Genomic DNA, 17,584 nt, shown 5'->3' on the forward strand with positions numbered 1-17,584 from the left:
AGAATCTGTTCCTGCCCTTCCCTCTTCCATCATCACCTTTGGTTCATTGACACTGACTTTTCACATCTCTGTAAGACTTTTACATTCTGCTTGTGCACTTGTTTGCTGTCATGAAGGCTGTAGGGGATGGGGATTTCCTTTCCTGTTTTATCGTAAGTGCTTCCATTTCTGAAGCTGTCTGTGTTCATCTGCGTCCCTCTTCTGTTGCCCTTTGCTACTCAAGCCACAGACTCTCTCTCTCTCTGAGTGACAGCTTTTGTCCATGAGAGGCCTGGCTGTCATTCTTATGTCCTCATTTTTTTTTTTCTTTCACTTATCTCAGGTAGATGTCTAGGGTAACTTAGCTGCTTGCTTTACCTACGTCATAATTGTAGAGAAAAATGCTTCAGGTGACTTTTCTTTGAAGATACCCTCAGGGAGTAGCTTTACTTTTCTTCATTCCTCTTGGTTTATGAACTACGTGGTTCAGATGCTCCTGGTATTTTCTCTCTTGGTGGCAAAAGCGTGCTGCTTCGCAATTCCCAGTTGTTATGACAGACCCGGGTATGTTGGGCAAACATAAATAAACTGCACGAGCCACTCCTTTAGAGATTCAAGAAGTGTACCTGATTTCTTCAGGAGCAATTACAGACAGGGCTAACCCCCTAACTCCTGTGTGGTGGTCATCCCTCTGCGTTACTCCTTCCTCCCTTCTGCTGGACCAGTTCCAGTGAGCCCAGGGCTACCTGCTGCCAGGGGTGGGCAGGAACAGGCTCCCGATTCCCTGTCACGTCTTTTCCTAAGATTATTCTGCATTTGCTTAGGCCCATTATAGTTTCCATCCTTCCCCTTCCCCCCCCCCTTCCCCCGCCCCCCACCATTGTCCTTAATTTCCTCTTTGAACCTAGGTGCAGGTTTTGGAAGAACAAATCATTTTGCTGCAGTGAGGAAGGAATATCTTTTATCAGTATCCATAAATATATACTGTTACTGCTGCTTGCTTTCCTGTTTCTTGCCCCTAGGCGTTATGCTTTGATTTTTAATTCAGTGAAAGCAGGCATGTAGAGAGAGATGCACACAATCATTAAAATTAGCACATAGACCTCTCTCAGCCCCTGTACCCAACTTACTCAATTTTCAGCTTCAGGCAGTGAAGTCCTATTTCTTTCTCTCATTTGCTGTTACATTTTGGTGTCTTTTTTTGCAAACCTCAGTCACTCAACAGTACCTTCACCAACTCCTGCTCTTTCCATTTCCTTTTTTCTAATTATCTATAGCATTGCCCTAAGTACTCTTCTCTATTTTCTCTGCCCTGGGGGAATCCCTGTTCAGTTGTTCTCTGTATTTGTAAACACTGTCTATGATGTTACATAAAGGTCAGAAGCAAATAACGAGGAACTTTTTGTCAAAGCGCCCATTAAAATGTATTTGAAAGAAGTTTGCAAAGAGGTATATAATGCCTGTATTCATGCTTTTTAAAACTATTACTGCAATATAGCTGGAGCAGGTTTATTTGGAGCCAGTTGTTTATAATTTTGCGTCATCACAGGAAGAGCAACTTTGCAGATTTTCTATGTCTATACATGTTACTTTGTTTTATTGCATCAATGTGCAAAAGTTAAGAAAATGTAACCTCTTGTGATGAATTAGGGGTTTCTGTTATTCAGAACCACCATCAAAATTGCTGCCTTGAGGGGGCAGAAGGACTTATATAAACAAGTTTGGGTGAAGAAAATAGCATCTGTTTCTCTTTTTTTGTCATTTGGAAGAACTTCCTTGATAAACAGGTGAACTTTCATATAGCTGTTTGAGTTCAGTATGAATAAGTACTGAAGGTTTTTGGGGGAGTGGGAAGGATGTTTTGGCATCCTTTCGAAGCAGAAACATTTACACAAATACATCAAAACATATTGTTATGAATAATAATAAAACTGATGACTTACATCCCATAGTTCCACTCCCTCAGAATGCTCCAGGTTATTGTTGGTGTAAGAAAATGTTAGGTGTTCAATCCTTCATAACTCTCTGGTTATGATACAACATAAAATCATGGGCTTCTGAGATTTGTGCACTACAGACACCAGGAAAAGCTTTTTTATGTTCTATTCTAGCCTACAAGACAGATCAGCCAAGCCTTTCACATCTTAAAAAAAATGCATGGGGGATTTCAGGTTCTTTTCTTTAGTGAAAACTGTATTCGGAGACTCACACCCTAGTAAGAATTTACTTTCTATCATCAGTATTCTGTTGTGTTCATTGCTATAACACCTTACCGATGTTTGTTTTGTTAGCAGAGTGCATTGATACATTTATCTAGTACTCAAGGACCTATTGAAGTTTATCTGTGCCCAGAGGAAAATGATGCCCTCAGTCCAATGAAAACCTATAGTCAGGACCACAACGGAAATATTTCCAAAATAATTTCCAAAGGTAATTTTTTTTTTTTTTGTAATACAAATGTCCTGCCTTCATGCTCTCATTCAAGATTTTGTTTTGAATGTCAGATATCCTGCTCTTATGTTTTGGCTTTCTTTTTTGAAGAAGTGAAAAGCTAAGGTGTTGATTTTTCCACTGTGCCTTTCTGGTTTATATAGAAGGAAATATGGTTTTTTCAGCATCAATTGTTTAAAATAAGTTTCCTATTTGCATATCATATGTGACCAAAGTTTATGCAATATTGAAGAAAAAAAGACAATTTTGTTCTTTTTGCATTTGCAAATAGGATAAGAGCAGGAAAGAGTCACGTCAAAACACAAGGCAGAAATCTCTGTGTGGGGGTATATGCAGCTGCACAGCGTCACTGATGATATCTGTTGCCTTCAAAGTTTTCACTTTGACTATGAATTCCACTGAAAAATGGGCATCTCTATGCTTGATTCCCCCCTCCCCTTGTTATAACCTTATAAAAAAATTTTTTAGTGAAAAGTCAGGGGTGATAGCAGCATGAGCATTTTTGAGAAGCCCTTTGTAACACATCAAAAACAAGCTAGAAACTAGGGAGGTAATTTTTTGCTGAAATTATGCCTTATGACAGGCCCGTTATTGCAGTGGCTACTTTGTTTGATCTGTCTCTTGTATTTTGAATGTGTCATCTTTATTTTTTCTCTCCCTCCTCTTACAGAAGTGGCTTCTGCTAACTCAGGACAAGCTGACTGCTCAGTAAATATGGCAACTATCTCTCCGTTAGCTTCTCCAGGCAACCTTCTACAGCAGACTGAGGACCAAATTCCATCAAACTTTGAAGGACCGTTTGTGAATTTGCTGCCTCCTCTGCTTCAGGAAGATTATTTACTGAGCCTTGGGGATGAAGAAGGCATCAGTGACCTCTTTGATGCTTATGATTTAGAGAAGCTTCCTTCATTGGTGGATGAATTTATATACAGCTGATTCTCTTAAATGCTGTCTGTACCTAAATCATAATTTTAATGGAATCAAAAAACCTGCCGTCATTCAGAGTTGTCCCCTACTTACTATAAAATAGCATTATTAAATAAACTAGGCTCTTGAACAGTGCTGGTATTTTAATTAAATACACCCTAAAATACTATAAACAACACGGAAGGCTTCTATAGCAAGGCCTTCTCCTTGACCCTGAGCTCCAGCGCCTGGTGAGTCAGCAAGTGCAAGCAGGTGACCGTAAATGTTTTATCTTCACACTCCCCCAGTCTCTGCTTACCGTGACAAGTGGGCTTACGGAGAAGGGCTCAATGAACTGGTTTAGTCCTAAATAACAATTTTATAATAGTATTTCAGGTCGTGCCTTCTGCAGAGAATGCATGTCATTTGAGTGTCACAACATGGATTGTACCTGCAGTGAACATAAATATGAAGTAATGCAAAAGCGTGAAATGGGATTCTTCAGCTACTTGTGGGAATGTTGAAATTGCTGTCATAATGCTCATTTTGAGCTGTGTATGTGTCTCATTATGAGGTCAAATACTTGTGTCCTTAAAAGCTTTTAATAAAAAATACACTGTAAATGTAGTGTATATTGCAAATATTGAAAAGTATAAAGTTCTGCCACTTCTCGTAGTAATCACAGATTTTTCAAAAATGCTTGTGTGTGTGTATGTGTGTGTGTGTGTGTGTGAAAGTAGTTTTTGTTGGTTGTTTTTTTAAACTAGAACGAAGATGCACAGTTCAATTTTACTGCCCCCAGTGTGCATTAGAACTGGTACATAAATTTTTGTGGTACTAAGTGGGGCTTTGTGTTAAGTGCCTACTAGAGATGCACTGTGGGTTTTTCCCTCTATGGAAAACACTTATGCCAAGCTTTGTTTGTTCAATATATCATATTTATCTCAGTGGGTTAGCTTCCTCTGCTTACAGCTTTTTATAATTCTCTTCGCCAGCAAAATGGAACTGATTTTTTTCCAAAGTACATAACTGTAAGTACCACATCAACTGAATTGCATTTATTTTTTAAAGATCTTTGGTAGTATAGTACCAATATTTATTTTTTGAATGTGAGAGGAATTCTAAGAAGTCTTAAACAATTTTTTTTTTTTGGAGTGTAAACTGTGTTGTCACGTTCTGGGCTAAATTGATGTAATGATTACATGATGCCCATATAATCCTTTTGTTTGCATTACTGTTGTGCTTATCTGACATACTCAGAAAATTAGTACTATTTGTACTGTAGTAGAATATTATGTATGCAGGTTTTCTGGTACCATTGAGTTGCTGCTATGAAAGCTCACACATGAAAAAGCAAGAAGTCACAATAAGAAAACTGTATAACTGTGTGAGTTTTGGAATATAACAAATGTATAAAGGGCAACACATAAAGAACTGTTAAACAGTGTTAAGTGTGTGTTTATATGTACAAATGTGTGCATAGATCATTCAGCAGTTGTATTTAAGTTGATATATGTTCTCAACTCACACTTTAGTTATCTAGCAGTTTTGTACAATAGAATTAATTTGTAAACACTGCCAGGATATTTTCTAGCTGGTTTGTAATTTTTTAAGAGTTTTTTTAGATGTGGATCTGTAAATAAAATTGTAGTATTTAACGTTTTCGTCTTGTGGAAGAGGAAAGTAAAAGTTGTGTGAGCATGAAGATTTGCGAGACAAAGGGGCACTTTTGTGGGGGAAGAGAAAATGAAGATTAACGCAGACCATCTTTTTTTGTACAAATTAAACACTTGTCCCAATGTGTGTGGGCAAAATACTAATATAATTTAGCTTTGCATTGTATGCTAGTTTAAAAAAAAACCCTCTGTAAAATACTGTAAAAAACAAAACAAAAAAAAAACAAACCAACAAACAAAAACCCAACAAAAAAAAAGCTTTTATGGTGAGTTTTGTAAATAGATTTATTAAGGGATGACCTGTTCTCTAGCTGTGATCTTACCACTTCAAATGGATGCAATTTGAATAAATTTTGTATGGTAATGAATCAATAAAAAGGATTTTTTAAAGAGTTTAGATTGGTATACAGCTATGTAAATTCTTACTCTTGGTGCCTATCATGCTGCTTCTTAGAAACTAGTGGTTACCGTTTTCATTGTTAGTGTTCATATTCCTTTGACACCAGATGTTTCAATCCCATTTTTTTATCATGCTAATACAAAGTTCAGTGTTTTGGGTTTTTTTATAAGCCAGAGAGAAATGAGAATAAAGGATGCAGATAAAGAGACATAGTAGGAGCTCCAGAAGTTTGGGTAACAAACAGGTTCATTTTTATTTATTCCCACTCCATGAATCATGAACAGACTTCTTGCAGACTTCACAGAAATTGGGTTATTGTGGGATTAAATCACGTTAAAGCAATTGTTGAGAATCTCTTTAACCTTCCTACTGATTGTTCTCCAAAAGTCTCCTAATGGTAGCTTGGAAAAGAAGGGAGTTTGTTTACTTGAGCCATCTCCAGTAGTCGCTTGCACCAGACATGCATTTACAGACTTGTACTCCCTTTCTGGTCTTGGTGCTGCACCCTTCTAGATGCACAGACATCAATTACTAAAAGCAAAAAAACCCCAAACTATCAGGAGAATAAAATCACAGTAATATGGTTGTTTGCTTAAATGCTACACTTCCGAGCGTGTGCCTTGTCATCTTCCCTGCAAGCAAGAAGGCTGCTATTTTATCTCTTTATGCACCTGTCCATACCCTTTAACTTTTGCACACAGCAGTACTGAAAGGAAGATGACAGAGGAGATCCTCTGTTCTTCTATATTCCCAAGAAGTAATAAAGGAGGGCTAGAGGACCATGTTCTCTGATCTCCCTTTGAGGCAGAAATGACAATAAATGTCCTCTTTCTGTCCTATCTGTTGTAGTTCCCTGGCCTGTTCTGTTTCTCTGTTCTACAGCTGCCATAAGCACTTTTTTTTTTTTTTTATTTGGGCCTAGAACCTGCTACTGATTGCCAGTTTTCTCCTCTTCCTTATCCTTTCTGTATCTGCTCTGTTAACTTCGGATGTGCTGAGTTGCAGAGGAAATAAACCAGCTAGTTAAAATACTTAGTTCTGCTCCCCTGGCCTAGCACTGCAACGTTGCTCAGCATACAAGTACTAGTCTCAGGGAGGTTTTACTGGGGCCTGTATGTGCTGCATACAGCAGCATTCCTGCATTCCTTGGCTGCCAGCAGATGGAAAAGGATTCTGAGAAATCTGTCAAAACTGGCCTGAATGATAGGCAACTATACACTCCTTTACACACAGGAGGGGAGTTTAAAAAAAAGAGGAAAAAAACCCAGGGGGGGTCCTGCCCTTGAACCTACAGCGAGAACTCATCCACCTACAAATGACAAACACCATTGCTTTCTGCTTTTTAAACTTATACCTGAAAGAGTAAATTATACCACTGCCTTGATGCAGGCGTAAATATTTTTGTTGCAGAAAGAAAGTATGAAATATATCTAAAGTACTTTTTGTAACGAGGCATTGCTACATGTTCAGAAGCACCCAATTTAGCAGTACATGCTGATTTTTTCTGTAACACAGCTAATGCACGATGCCATCAGCGTTCCTGGAGCCAACATTTCTCAAGATTAAGTGAACCAAGAGCCTATATAGCAAAGTCAATGGAGTGACAGTAACAAAAGCCCTGCTGAAGCAAGGTCTGCCCAGATATTACTCCACAGCTAAGCAAAGATCAGCAGAATGCTTTGCCTTTGTTAAGTCTGAGAGTTTCTTTATCCATTTTTGTCTTTCTAAAACTTGACAAGGAGAAAGTGTTGTATCAGAAAAAAACAGGTTGCTATCAGTTCTCAGTTCTGAGTGGCTCTAAATGTTGGTGACAAATGACCAGCCAGATTCTCCTAAACTGCAGGAACAAAGGAAGAAATCTGATTTCATGGATCTGACTTTAAGACACTCATTTTTTTTTCCTGCTTTTTTTTTTCTTGCACTTACCTTTCCAACCAGAACTGCACATTAGTTATGAGAGAATAAGGCTCTTATGTAAAAATTGGGCCCTCAGTTCCCTGTTTCCCTTCCCTAAGGATATTAGTTGAGATACTCTAAAGCAACTAAGGACATACCTTCTACTAACCATAAGCTAAACCTTAAGTTTGTATTTTATTTTCCTAGCAGTTTTTGCATTTTCCAACTACCTACTCCTGCAAAATCTGTAATCACTTAGGTATTTAAGATGGTGTCTCCAAGCCTACCACCCCTGAAGAACAGGAAGTAAGGTATGCAGGCAACTTGGAAAGGATGTATTGTAAAGCTGTTCTTTGGATATTCAAGGAGCTACAGCTGTATATTACCAGTCTATAGGTGGCCAGTACTGGGACTTGTACTGCCAGCTGCTGCTTTCTCCTCAAAAGCAGTTCTCCCAGGTGGGTATAGGTTAGCTTTCTTCCTGCAGTCAGGAGGTGGTAGGGAATCACCTGCTTCCCTTGCTACCTGCCATGCTACCAGCAGTCTGCGTGAAGCTTTGTTACTATGAACATGCTACAAAGCAATTTAGATTTGTGAGCTTCAAAGGCACTTAAAGGGTGCCTTCCATGGTATGGCTGCATCCTAGGACTGAATAGGACTGTGCTGGCACAGGAGCTGCTTGATACTACAAATTCTTGGCAGCCGGACAAGGTAAGGACTCTGCCGGATCACGCTGAAACTGATCAGCATGGCCTATTTATGTCACTAGGTATGGGACTTGTGGGTTATTCCTGCCTGGGAGCTGCTCTTGGAGCTCACAGCCTCCCCTTAATAAGTAGCATTTTTGTCAGTCTTGCCCACCTGGAGATTTTTGGACATGTCTTGCAGGCTACCTGTGTTCTGCTCTTTTAGTCAACCATAAAACAGCACTGACGTCTGCCCAGTTTTGTTTAACCAGAGAGGTAACACTTGGCCAGTCAAGATAACTGTGGGGTAGTGCAGTGCAGTGCTCCCAGAATAAAGATGTTTAATTCAAGGGCTGCATGTGAAACACCAAATATGGGAAACTGAAAAGTAAGAGAATCACTAACCTTATCAAGAAGTAGTTAAAATACTGATGTGTAATATCTATATCATGACTTACTAACATACCAAGGACTATGTACTTTTTACTATGAAGGAGGATGCCTAAAATAGATTAATGTGACTACTGATCTTAAAATGTTTTCCTCCATTCTCTGCTGGAGAATGCAAAAATAATGAATGACACATCACTCGGTGTCTCACCAAGAGCACCTCTGCAAAGTACTTGCGTGCTTAAACCAAGACCAATCACAAAGGCAAATGCATCTTAAGCTGTAACAACAACTCTGTCATGAGTCCAGGGTATTAATAATGCTCAGTCCTGCCTAGAATGATTTGTACTTAAAGACTGATTTAAATGAAGTGCTTGTTTCTTTCTGTCCCAATTCTCCTCTTCAAATCTCTCCTGTTACTTTGTTCTCATTGTTACCCTTTTTTTTTTTTTTTTTTTGCCTGTGAACATTGTCAGATAAGCATGACATCAAATAAGCACGAGTTTATAAGAAAAAGGAGGGGGAGGGGAAGTGATATTCATAGGTAGAAGTTGCCAAGTTTTATCTGCTAGCAGACCAAAAGGCCCATTATGGAATACACTCAGAGCTTTCATTCACTTTCCCTCCAGTTCGAGGGCGACTATAATCTGTTATCTGGAGAATAAAATAATGATTCCAAAAGCTCCTTCTAAAGAGAGTAACTTAATGCTCGAAATGGTTGGTTTTTTATTCCAAAGCTGCCTACCTCAAAACAAAACAAATAAGTTAAAGATGCAATATAAATAAACTTTCTAGGTTAACTGTGTATATTAAAACCAAAACAATAATATTATGCTCACACTCTGTAACACTTGAATCAACAAGGAAACTACACACTTAACACTGCTTAGAGCCCCTGTTTTAGCCAAGTTTAAACACCCAGACTAATGTCTTCCAAAATATTGATCAGAAAAGCTGCTACTAGCCCTGAATTAGAGGAAAACAATGACAGAAACTTTCCCCATCTAATATTAGATATTTTGACTACTGCCTTCCAGACTCAACAGAAAACTTGCTACTAGCATTGTATTTCGAGGTAATTAATGATAGATAAAGTGTTGTGGTCATAACAGGAAAAAACCAGCTTATCATTCCTTTGGATCAGATACTTCAGAATCCAGCCCTGTTAAGTGGATGCGTATGGCTGGACCTAAGTTTCGATTAAAATAAAGGTGAGCCTCCGAGGGCTGGGACACCCGAGCGGAGAACGCGTGGCCTTGGTGCTCAGCAGACCCGGCACCGGTCATTAGTGCTCCAGGCGCAGCCAGGGCTCAGTGCTGAGGGAAAGTCCATTTCAGCGCTGCGACTTCGCCTTTGCTGTCACAACAGCCGCCGTTCCCAGGACAGCGGCCGTTCGGTGCCGCGCGGGCCGCAGCTCCCCCGGGCCGCACAGCCACCCTACAGCCTCCAGGAGCGGCGGGGCCGCGCTCGCTTCTGAGGGCCCTCCGGGGATGACGGCAGGGCCCCGCCGCCCCCCCGTGCTTTCCCGGAGCGGAGGAAGTGCCGCTGCTCCCCGTTCTCGCCGCCGCTCCTCGCTGAGGGCCCAGCGCAGCGGCCGCCTCAGGACCCGTCAGGCCTCCCGCCGCCCCCAGCCGCGGGCCGGCCCCAGCTCTGCTGTCCCCCGCGCAGGGCAGCGCACCACCCTCAGCGCCCCCGCGGCGGGCCGGGCCGGGCCGCGGTGCCGCCCCCGCCCCCCGCCGGGCGCCGCGGGCCCTTTTGGCCGCTGCCGGCCGCCGTCGCGGCGCTGCTGCGCGCGCGGGGCTCGAGGCGGGGCGCGGCGGCTGTGATGGCGGAGCCCAGCTGAGGCGGCGGCGCGCGGGCGGCGGTGAGTGTCGGGGGGTCGCGGCTGAGCACCCGTCCCGCTTCCCCTGCCCCGTTGTGACGGTCACGGCCGCGTCCTCCCCTCCCCGCCCGGCTCTGCCGGTTTCCCGCCCGCGCGGTGCTGCCGTGGCCGCCGGGCCTGCCCTGGGCGCCGCGCCGAGGCCGGGAGCGGGCCGTGACCCCTCTGGCGGGAGCCTGCGGGGCTTCCGGCGGCCGGGCTGCGGCGGGGGGTCGGGTGCCGGCGGCGGGATGGGGGCGTGGGGAGGCCGGGCCCAGCTGGGCTCCAGGCCGGGCCAGGCCGCTGCTCGCCCGCGGGCCCGGACCGCGCTGGCCCGGGGCGCTGGGTACTGGGTGAGCCGGGCTGGGCGGCGGGTCCGTCGTGCTCTGCAGTAACGCCACGGCTTTGTTCTGCGGTGTGTAAGCCTGGGGATAACATTCCGCGGCTTTACCGGAGACACCTGTTGGTAAATAGAGGAAAGAGCAGCCCTTTCCCACCTGGATGGAGGTTTTCTCTGGGAAGAAGTACGCGCCAGAAGACAGTGACTGAAATAGGCTAAGGCAAGGGAGGTTTTGTTTGTAGCAAGGCATTAAAGACACTTTTCATTGGTGTTTATTTACAAACATCCATGTTTTAAAGAAAACAGTGAAATTCTCTAGGTACAGCTCGACAGTATAGGAAGAATAGCTTAACTTCTAATTTTCTTACCTCTTATTTGAATCCATCTGTCAGAGTAGCTGCAGGAACTATATTTTTTTAATCACTTGTGAATAAGAGATGCATGCATGTGGAACTGGTGCAGATACCAAGTAATCTATTCTAAAAAAACCCCATTGTTGGTAGTTAAAAAAAGTTGTGATTGTCTTTAGCTAAAATTTACTGTTAATCTCTTTCATTCAACATTTTAAAGTTGCGATTGAAGGCAGAAATCTGGAGCAGGTCTGAAAGCACTTAAATGCATCAGACTGACAAAAAAAACTCGATAAAAGAAGGACAAAACAATTAGTGTCCTTGCTCAGTGAAGGGCGGGGAAAATGTGGCTGCTTTTCCACCTTGTCAGCTGGTCAGCATGTGTACCCAGTCTCAAAGAGGTCAAACTGAGCAAGAAAACTTCTGTAAAGGGAGGACGAAAGCCTGTTGGACAATAACATGGGCTCGTGGTTTTTTGTCCACTGCTTCTGCTTGTTCATGCCGTGTCTTTTTTCTTTTTTTCCCCAGAGTTATTATCCAAGAAGATTTAGACCTTGCTTAAAAAGGTAGGAATTCTGTTTTGTCTTTGTTTTTTCTTTTCTGGGCCACTGAAATAAGCTAAGCTTATTTGTTTTGCCAGCTGCTCCATCTGATGTTTTTTCTGGAAGAGAGAAAATACAACAAATCAAAACCTTTTTTTCCATCCATATATGAGTTGGTAACTTTACTTATTTGTACGTATTGTTAATGGTATGAGGTAGTGTAAGGGATGTCAATTTCCCCTCCTCCCCCATAGTCTTTATTGTTAGACTTTAGCTGCTTCCCCCCCGCCCCCATCCTTTGCAGCATTTTATATGGATCCTGGGATTTTTGATCTAGAAGAATGCTAAATAAGTATCTTTGTCAAATGCATCCTTTTTTGTGATATCATTATATTCCTTTCTGGGTTAAATGCAGATGCGTAATGGTTCAGGTTATATGAAGTTTTATTGTGAAGTATATTTTCCAAGATTAAAGGACTTATACTGGGAAAATGCACAGGTCTTATTGAATAATTCAGTTGCAACATCTGAAAGTACTTTGTATGCCAGTGGTGTGGATTTTCTGTTTCTGAAATCTGGCTTTAAAGAAATTAAAGCCTTGTTTGTTTTGTTCTTCACTGTCAGTTAGGAAAGTGTATTTTCCCTATAAACTCTGTGAAATGCCCTTGTGTGCTTTCCTTAGTAAACTGTTGACACGTGTACAAAACCAAATTTCCAACGGTAAATCAGACTTTACTCTGAGAATTATACAAGGTTTGATATACAGATATACAATAAATATATAAAGTTTGAGGTGTGTAATTAGTGCAGTAACTTTTTTTTTATAGGCTCCTTTAGCAAATAACTTTTTCCCTTTGCTCAAAACTAATCTGAATCTTGAGACCTGCTAGGAGATATATATGCATATATATTTACTTTCTTGTGGAAAATATAATTAGATTTTAATGATCTTCTGTGATCCAGATGACAATCCAGCTATTTTATATCGGCTAGGTATAGTTGTTTAACATCTTGTACCTGAGGACAGGAGTTTTTATTTTGCCATCCTGATGGAGTAATTCAGGTGAAGGACCTGTGGGATCAGGAGCTCTAGGAATAGTTTGGTTTGTTTTCAGAAGTATGATGAAGATGTATTGAAATACTGTGCACCTGCTTTCAGCACAAAAAAGAGCCAGAACAGCCTCTGAAGCAGGCACTTGAATGTTCTATCTTTCGTTCTTACCCTGTAATGCAAGGGGAAAAGCATTGTGACATCACGTGACATTAACTCATTATTTCACTGTGATGCCTGACATGATTAAGAATACTTTTATCTTGGATGTGTCATGTCAGAGGAGCTGCACAATTTTTGAATTAGAAAATGGCAAAGTACAGATTATTTAAAAAAAAAAAAGTAATCCATATGGTTTGTGGCTTTCTCCCTGCCTGTGTTTGTGATCTCAGAGGAGGAGGGCATCGGGAAATACCTCTGGATAGTTGATTGTTTTTCTGTGCTCAGTGTCCCTCATATGTATGATATATTGCACGTATATGTAGAAATATACGTGACTCTTCTTTATGAGAACATACGTGGTAGATACTAGGCCTTGGCTTTGTGTTCAAATGCTTGCTAATACCGGTCTTCTCTAATGCTTCTTGAAGATGCCTGCTGCTTGCGATTCGGTGCTTGAAGATATTGAAGATATAGTGTCAGCAGAAGACTTGAAACCACATGATCGACAGTTTGTAAGAAAGAATATTTTTCCAAAAGTCCGAAAACGCAATTCACAAAAAAATATTCAGTCATATGATGATCCCCCAAGTGACAGGTAAATTCTTCCTATCAACCCTGTTTTGTTGCTTTTCTCCTATCTTGTGTGCGCTGTCAGCTTCTGAAAATAAGGTGGAAATTCTTATTATCTCATGCAAAATCTGAATAGAAGATAAAAATGAGTAAAATAGTGTTTATAGAATGTAATGATAATGACTAATAAATCCTAAGCAATTGTCCTAGGTAAACTTTCTGTAGAAATCAGTTATGATTGAGATACTGATTAATGGAGTACTCAGACTGGGAAAATGCTTCCTGTTAGTTAAGCTTCTCTGGAGCTCATCTTGTCCAAACCCCCGGCTCAAGCAGGGCCACCTAGAAGCAGTTAGCGAGGACTGTGCATAGCCAGGTTTTTAGTATTTCTAACGAGGGAGATTCCACAACTTCCCTGGATAACCTGTGCCAGTGCTTGGTCCCCCACACAGTGAAAAAGTGTTTCCTGATGTTCAGAGGAACCTCCTGTGTTTCAGTTTGTGCCCACTGCCTCTGGTCCTGTCACTGGGCACCACTGAGGAGAGTCTGCCTTTGCTCTCTTTGCCCCCTCCCTTCAGGTATTTATGTACATCAGTAAGATCCCCTTGAGCCTTCTGTTCTTCAGGCTGAAGGGTCCTGGCTCACTCAGCCTCTCCTCTTAGGAGAGATGCTCCGATCCTTTAACCATCTTTATGGCCCTTTGTTGGGTTGTCTCCTGTATGTCCGTATCTCTTGTGGGTGCATCCTATCAGGGCCCAGTGACCTATGTATGTCCAGTTTGCTGAGGTATTCCTTGACCTGATCCCCTTCCACCAAGGGTGTATCTTCCTTGCTTCAGTCTTCCCACCTGGTTTCTGGAACCTGGGATTTCCAAAGGCTGTATTCTTGTATGCACATACTGCAAGTGATACAGTGAAACTTCTGAACTTACTGTTTTATTTCAGTGGAAATACTATGCAGTAACTACGGAATTTATCTCTGCACTTTTCCTTCTTGTGATTCCCATAAGAACAGGATCAGCTTTCTGCTACAATGGAATTGATTAAAGCATAGGTGAACTCAGTTAATGATTCCAGTTTCTGTTGCAGTTCAGAGATCTGGATTTTGGTTGGTTTGGGAGGTTTTTGGTTATGTGTGTGTGGTGTGGTTTTTTGTTTTGGTTTTTTTTAATTTTCTTCCATTATTTTCAAACTGGTGCATAAAACTTTCCACACTTTAAAGATGGAAATAAAGTATGTCTGGAATGCACAGGAAATTCAATTTTGGGTTTGCATTAGTTTTATAAGCATAACAATGCATCTTTATGTGAAGCTCCATAGAGGTCCATTGACCCCATTCTGCCAGGACTGTGTGTACAGCTGAACTGGTAGTCTGTAGATACTTCACACTAGCACTCCATTCTTCTAAGTATTCAGGTACTATATATGTTGTTTAACAGGCTGTATTTTAGTACTTTTGACCCAAGAAAGCACGTTGAATGTATGTTGTTTAGATAGCATGGTTTTACATGTGCAACATGTGTTGCACTTGTCTACTTAATGGTCATTAGTCTCCCATCAAAAATTTCTGTTTCTAGCAAGAGGAAGTATCTTCAAAAAAAGAAACATGAATGGAGGAAAAAATAAAAAAGCTGTGGGCAGAGCAAAGGATTGTGTTCCAGGATGTGTGTTGTTCTTGTATTGGCATCTTTAGCTCATTGGCACAGTTATCCAGGAGTTTAAATGAGAGCTGCTTGCAGAATTTTTTGTTGGTTCTTAAGCCATTGTGTGTGCTAGCTCCATGGTGCACATTTGCCGTGCTGTTTCTGTAGCCCACAAGGTTGGGATATGAGCTTTCAGATGATAGTGTGGCTGGTGGCAGGCTTAAGAATTTATAAAGATAGCTTTTATGGAGGGAACTATGATCAATGGGTGCCATAATATCAAAAGGTTGCAGTTTTGCTCTGACAGTTTGTTTGCTGGTGGCCTAATTTCAGTGCAATCACTTGTTAAATGATACAATAATTTTCAGAAAGTCCGTTGTTTGGGATTGTCTTTTTTTTTTTTTTTATATATTAAAGTAACTGTGCTGTACTGAACCTCTTATCCTACAGCTCTTGTATCTTCTCTGTTCTGGAGCTCTTTCCTTGCCACTTGTAATGGATTGACCCTGGCCAACAACTGGGCAGCCACCCAGCTATTCGCTCACTGCTCCTCCTAGTAAGCTGAGGGAGAGAATTGGAAGAGCAAAAGTGAGAAAACTTGTGGGTTGAGATAAAGACAAATTAAGTGAAGGAAAGGGTAGAGAGAAACCCCAAGTGATGCAAAAGGAATCATTTGACACCTCCCACAAACAGATTGATGCCCAGCTGGTCTCAGACAATGCCTAGTTTGGAGTGACCAACCCCCCAGTTTTTATTGCTGAGTATGATGTCAACTGGTATGGTCAGTTTGGGTTGGTTATTCTGTCCATGTTCCCTCCCAACCTGTTGTACAACCTCCAACCTGCGTGGGGTGGGGTGGAGCGTGGTGGGAAGCAGAAGGTTTTGATGCTGTGCAAGCACTGTTCAAAATGGCTAAAACACAGGTGTGTTGTCAACACTCTTTTGGTCACAAATACAAAACACAGTACAAAACACAGTGGATTGCTGTGGGGAAAATAAACTCTATCCCAGTCAGATCTAATACCTACTACACTAAAATCCCCTAGTTATGATGTTTTTCCCCAGCTGTTTCAGAGTTGTTACTGTTTGTGTTGATTATTTTATATTCAGAGTCTTAAAATTAATTGAGTCTGTTTAGTGGGCTTGAAGGGGAAGCTTGTTCATCTTTTAACTTGCCTTTTTTGTTCATTTTTACTTCATAGCATTATTCCTGGTGCTCAGAAAATCTGGATTCGTACATGGGGATGTTCGCACAATAATTCAGATGGTGAATATATGGCTGGACAGCTGGCTGCATATGGATACAAAATCACAGGTAACAATATCAGAAAAGTTGCACAACTCAGTTTTGTTGGGGTGAATGTTCAGAGCTGTCAAGCTGTTATTAAATGTTTTTAGTCTTAATTACGCTTTTTTTTAAATCCCTCTTTGATCCCTTTCTGATTTGAAGGTGAGGAGGTAAAGTGCTTTCCTGTCATTAAGCAGAATGATTACAAGATGAGTGCTTTCAGAATGGTTAGGTTTTCCTGACAGGGCAGCTGTCTAATAGATGTCACGCCGTGCCTTTTGTGGGCATTTTGCTTGCTAAACTTAATTGAAAAGTTTCCATAAGAGTGGAAGGGGAAGATACTAATTCTTGGGCAGAATCTAGCTGGTTGTCTGATTGTAATTGGTGGAACCCAACTGAGAGAGAGAGAAAGTGTGTTGTCACTTAGTGATGTGTGTGTTTGCTGCTGGAGCAGAGGTGAACTACTCCATGTGAATGATCCTTTGTTCTGGGGGGGACAGTCAGTATGATGGAGGTGGGATGATACAGGATTGTATCTTGTACATTCAAAAGAGCTGAAAATGCTATTTCTCCTTTCTTTCCAAATACTTTAAAACACTCCCTGTCATCTTGTTCCTTTTCCCTACCCCTAAACAAAAAACCCAAAGTTGTGGTTGTGCTGGCCACATTTAATCTCATTAACGTAAACATGTTGGGGAAAAAAGCTGTAGAAAGCTGAAAATGTAGATTGATGTCATGTTTTGATGGAGAGTGATTGTCTGAATACTTTTGTGTAGTTTATGAGGAGTCAAAATAAAAATTTAAATTTTATTCATTAGTTTAAGTTTTGGTCTATCTTGCACTTAAACTTACATCTTGCTTGTGCTGGAAAACTGCAAAGTTGTCTTTCCTGGCATTCTGCTAGTGTGTTATTCCTGATTTCACAAAACACTTGTTTCTTTTCTTGAACATCTTGTGATATCATTAAATAGTTACCTCTCATTTTCCTTCTTTGCAGTTGATCTTTATGTATCTTAGTAGAAACTAGATACTGAATTATTGAAGTGCTGAACTATTTTAGGGAACCCAGGAGACTCTTTAATTAGTGCAGCTCTGGAGTGGGTATGCTTTTTTCACAGAGAAGTAGAGTGCTGGTCCAAAAAAGCCTTATTTGTAACAGCTGTTTGTGTAAGACTACAAATGAGTTCTCAGTTTTCCCTTGTTATGGCTTTCTTAAATTTAACTTCTTTTTACCTTAATTTCTCTAATAGGTAGTGTTTCAGAAGCTACTTCTGGCTTGTCAAGATTTGGATGCCTGTCCTGTGCTTTTGGAATTTTATTGGGAGAAGTGTAGGAAAGATGGAGTGCAGCGAAGGAAGGAACTACCTAAAATTTTTGATACATTCTCTTTCTAGAGA

At 41.2% G+C, this 17,584-nt stretch overlaps 2 protein-coding genes across 4 annotated transcripts in view; both read left to right on the forward strand.

Moving 5' to 3' along the window:
- Nucleotides 1-5,409, forward strand: part of E2F3 (E2F transcription factor 3) — a 44,012-nt gene extending 38,603 nt beyond the window's left edge. For 2 of the 3 annotated variants that reach the window (XM_055800232.1, XM_055800234.1), the window contains exons 6-7: nt 2,271-2,409; nt 3,101-5,409. In XM_055800232.1, the coding sequence (XP_055656207.1) occupies nt 2,271-2,409; nt 3,101-3,366 (405 nt within the window). In that variant the 3' untranslated portion in view covers nt 3,367-5,409. The remainder of the gene's footprint in view (nt 1-2,270; nt 2,410-3,100) is intronic. The other variant, XM_055800233.1, reaches the window with a different exon arrangement.
- Nucleotides 5,410-10,075: 4,666 nt separating this feature from the next.
- The window catches only part of CDKAL1 (CDK5 regulatory subunit associated protein 1 like 1), a 426,979-nt gene continuing 419,470 nt past the window's right edge, over nt 10,076-17,584 (forward strand). The window contains exons 1-4 of the mRNA XM_055800231.1: nt 10,076-10,248; nt 11,461-11,498; nt 13,116-13,282; nt 16,102-16,214. Of these exons, the coding sequence (XP_055656206.1) occupies nt 13,116-13,282; nt 16,102-16,214 (280 nt within the window). The 5' untranslated portion in view covers nt 10,076-10,248; nt 11,461-11,498. The remainder of the gene's footprint in view (nt 10,249-11,460; nt 11,499-13,115; nt 13,283-16,101; nt 16,215-17,584) is intronic.

Source organism: Falco peregrinus, chromosome 3, assembly GCF_023634155.1.
Source record: "Falco peregrinus isolate bFalPer1 chromosome 3, bFalPer1.pri, whole genome shotgun sequence".
NCBI lineage: Eukaryota > Metazoa > Chordata > Aves > Falconiformes > Falconidae > Falco > Falco peregrinus.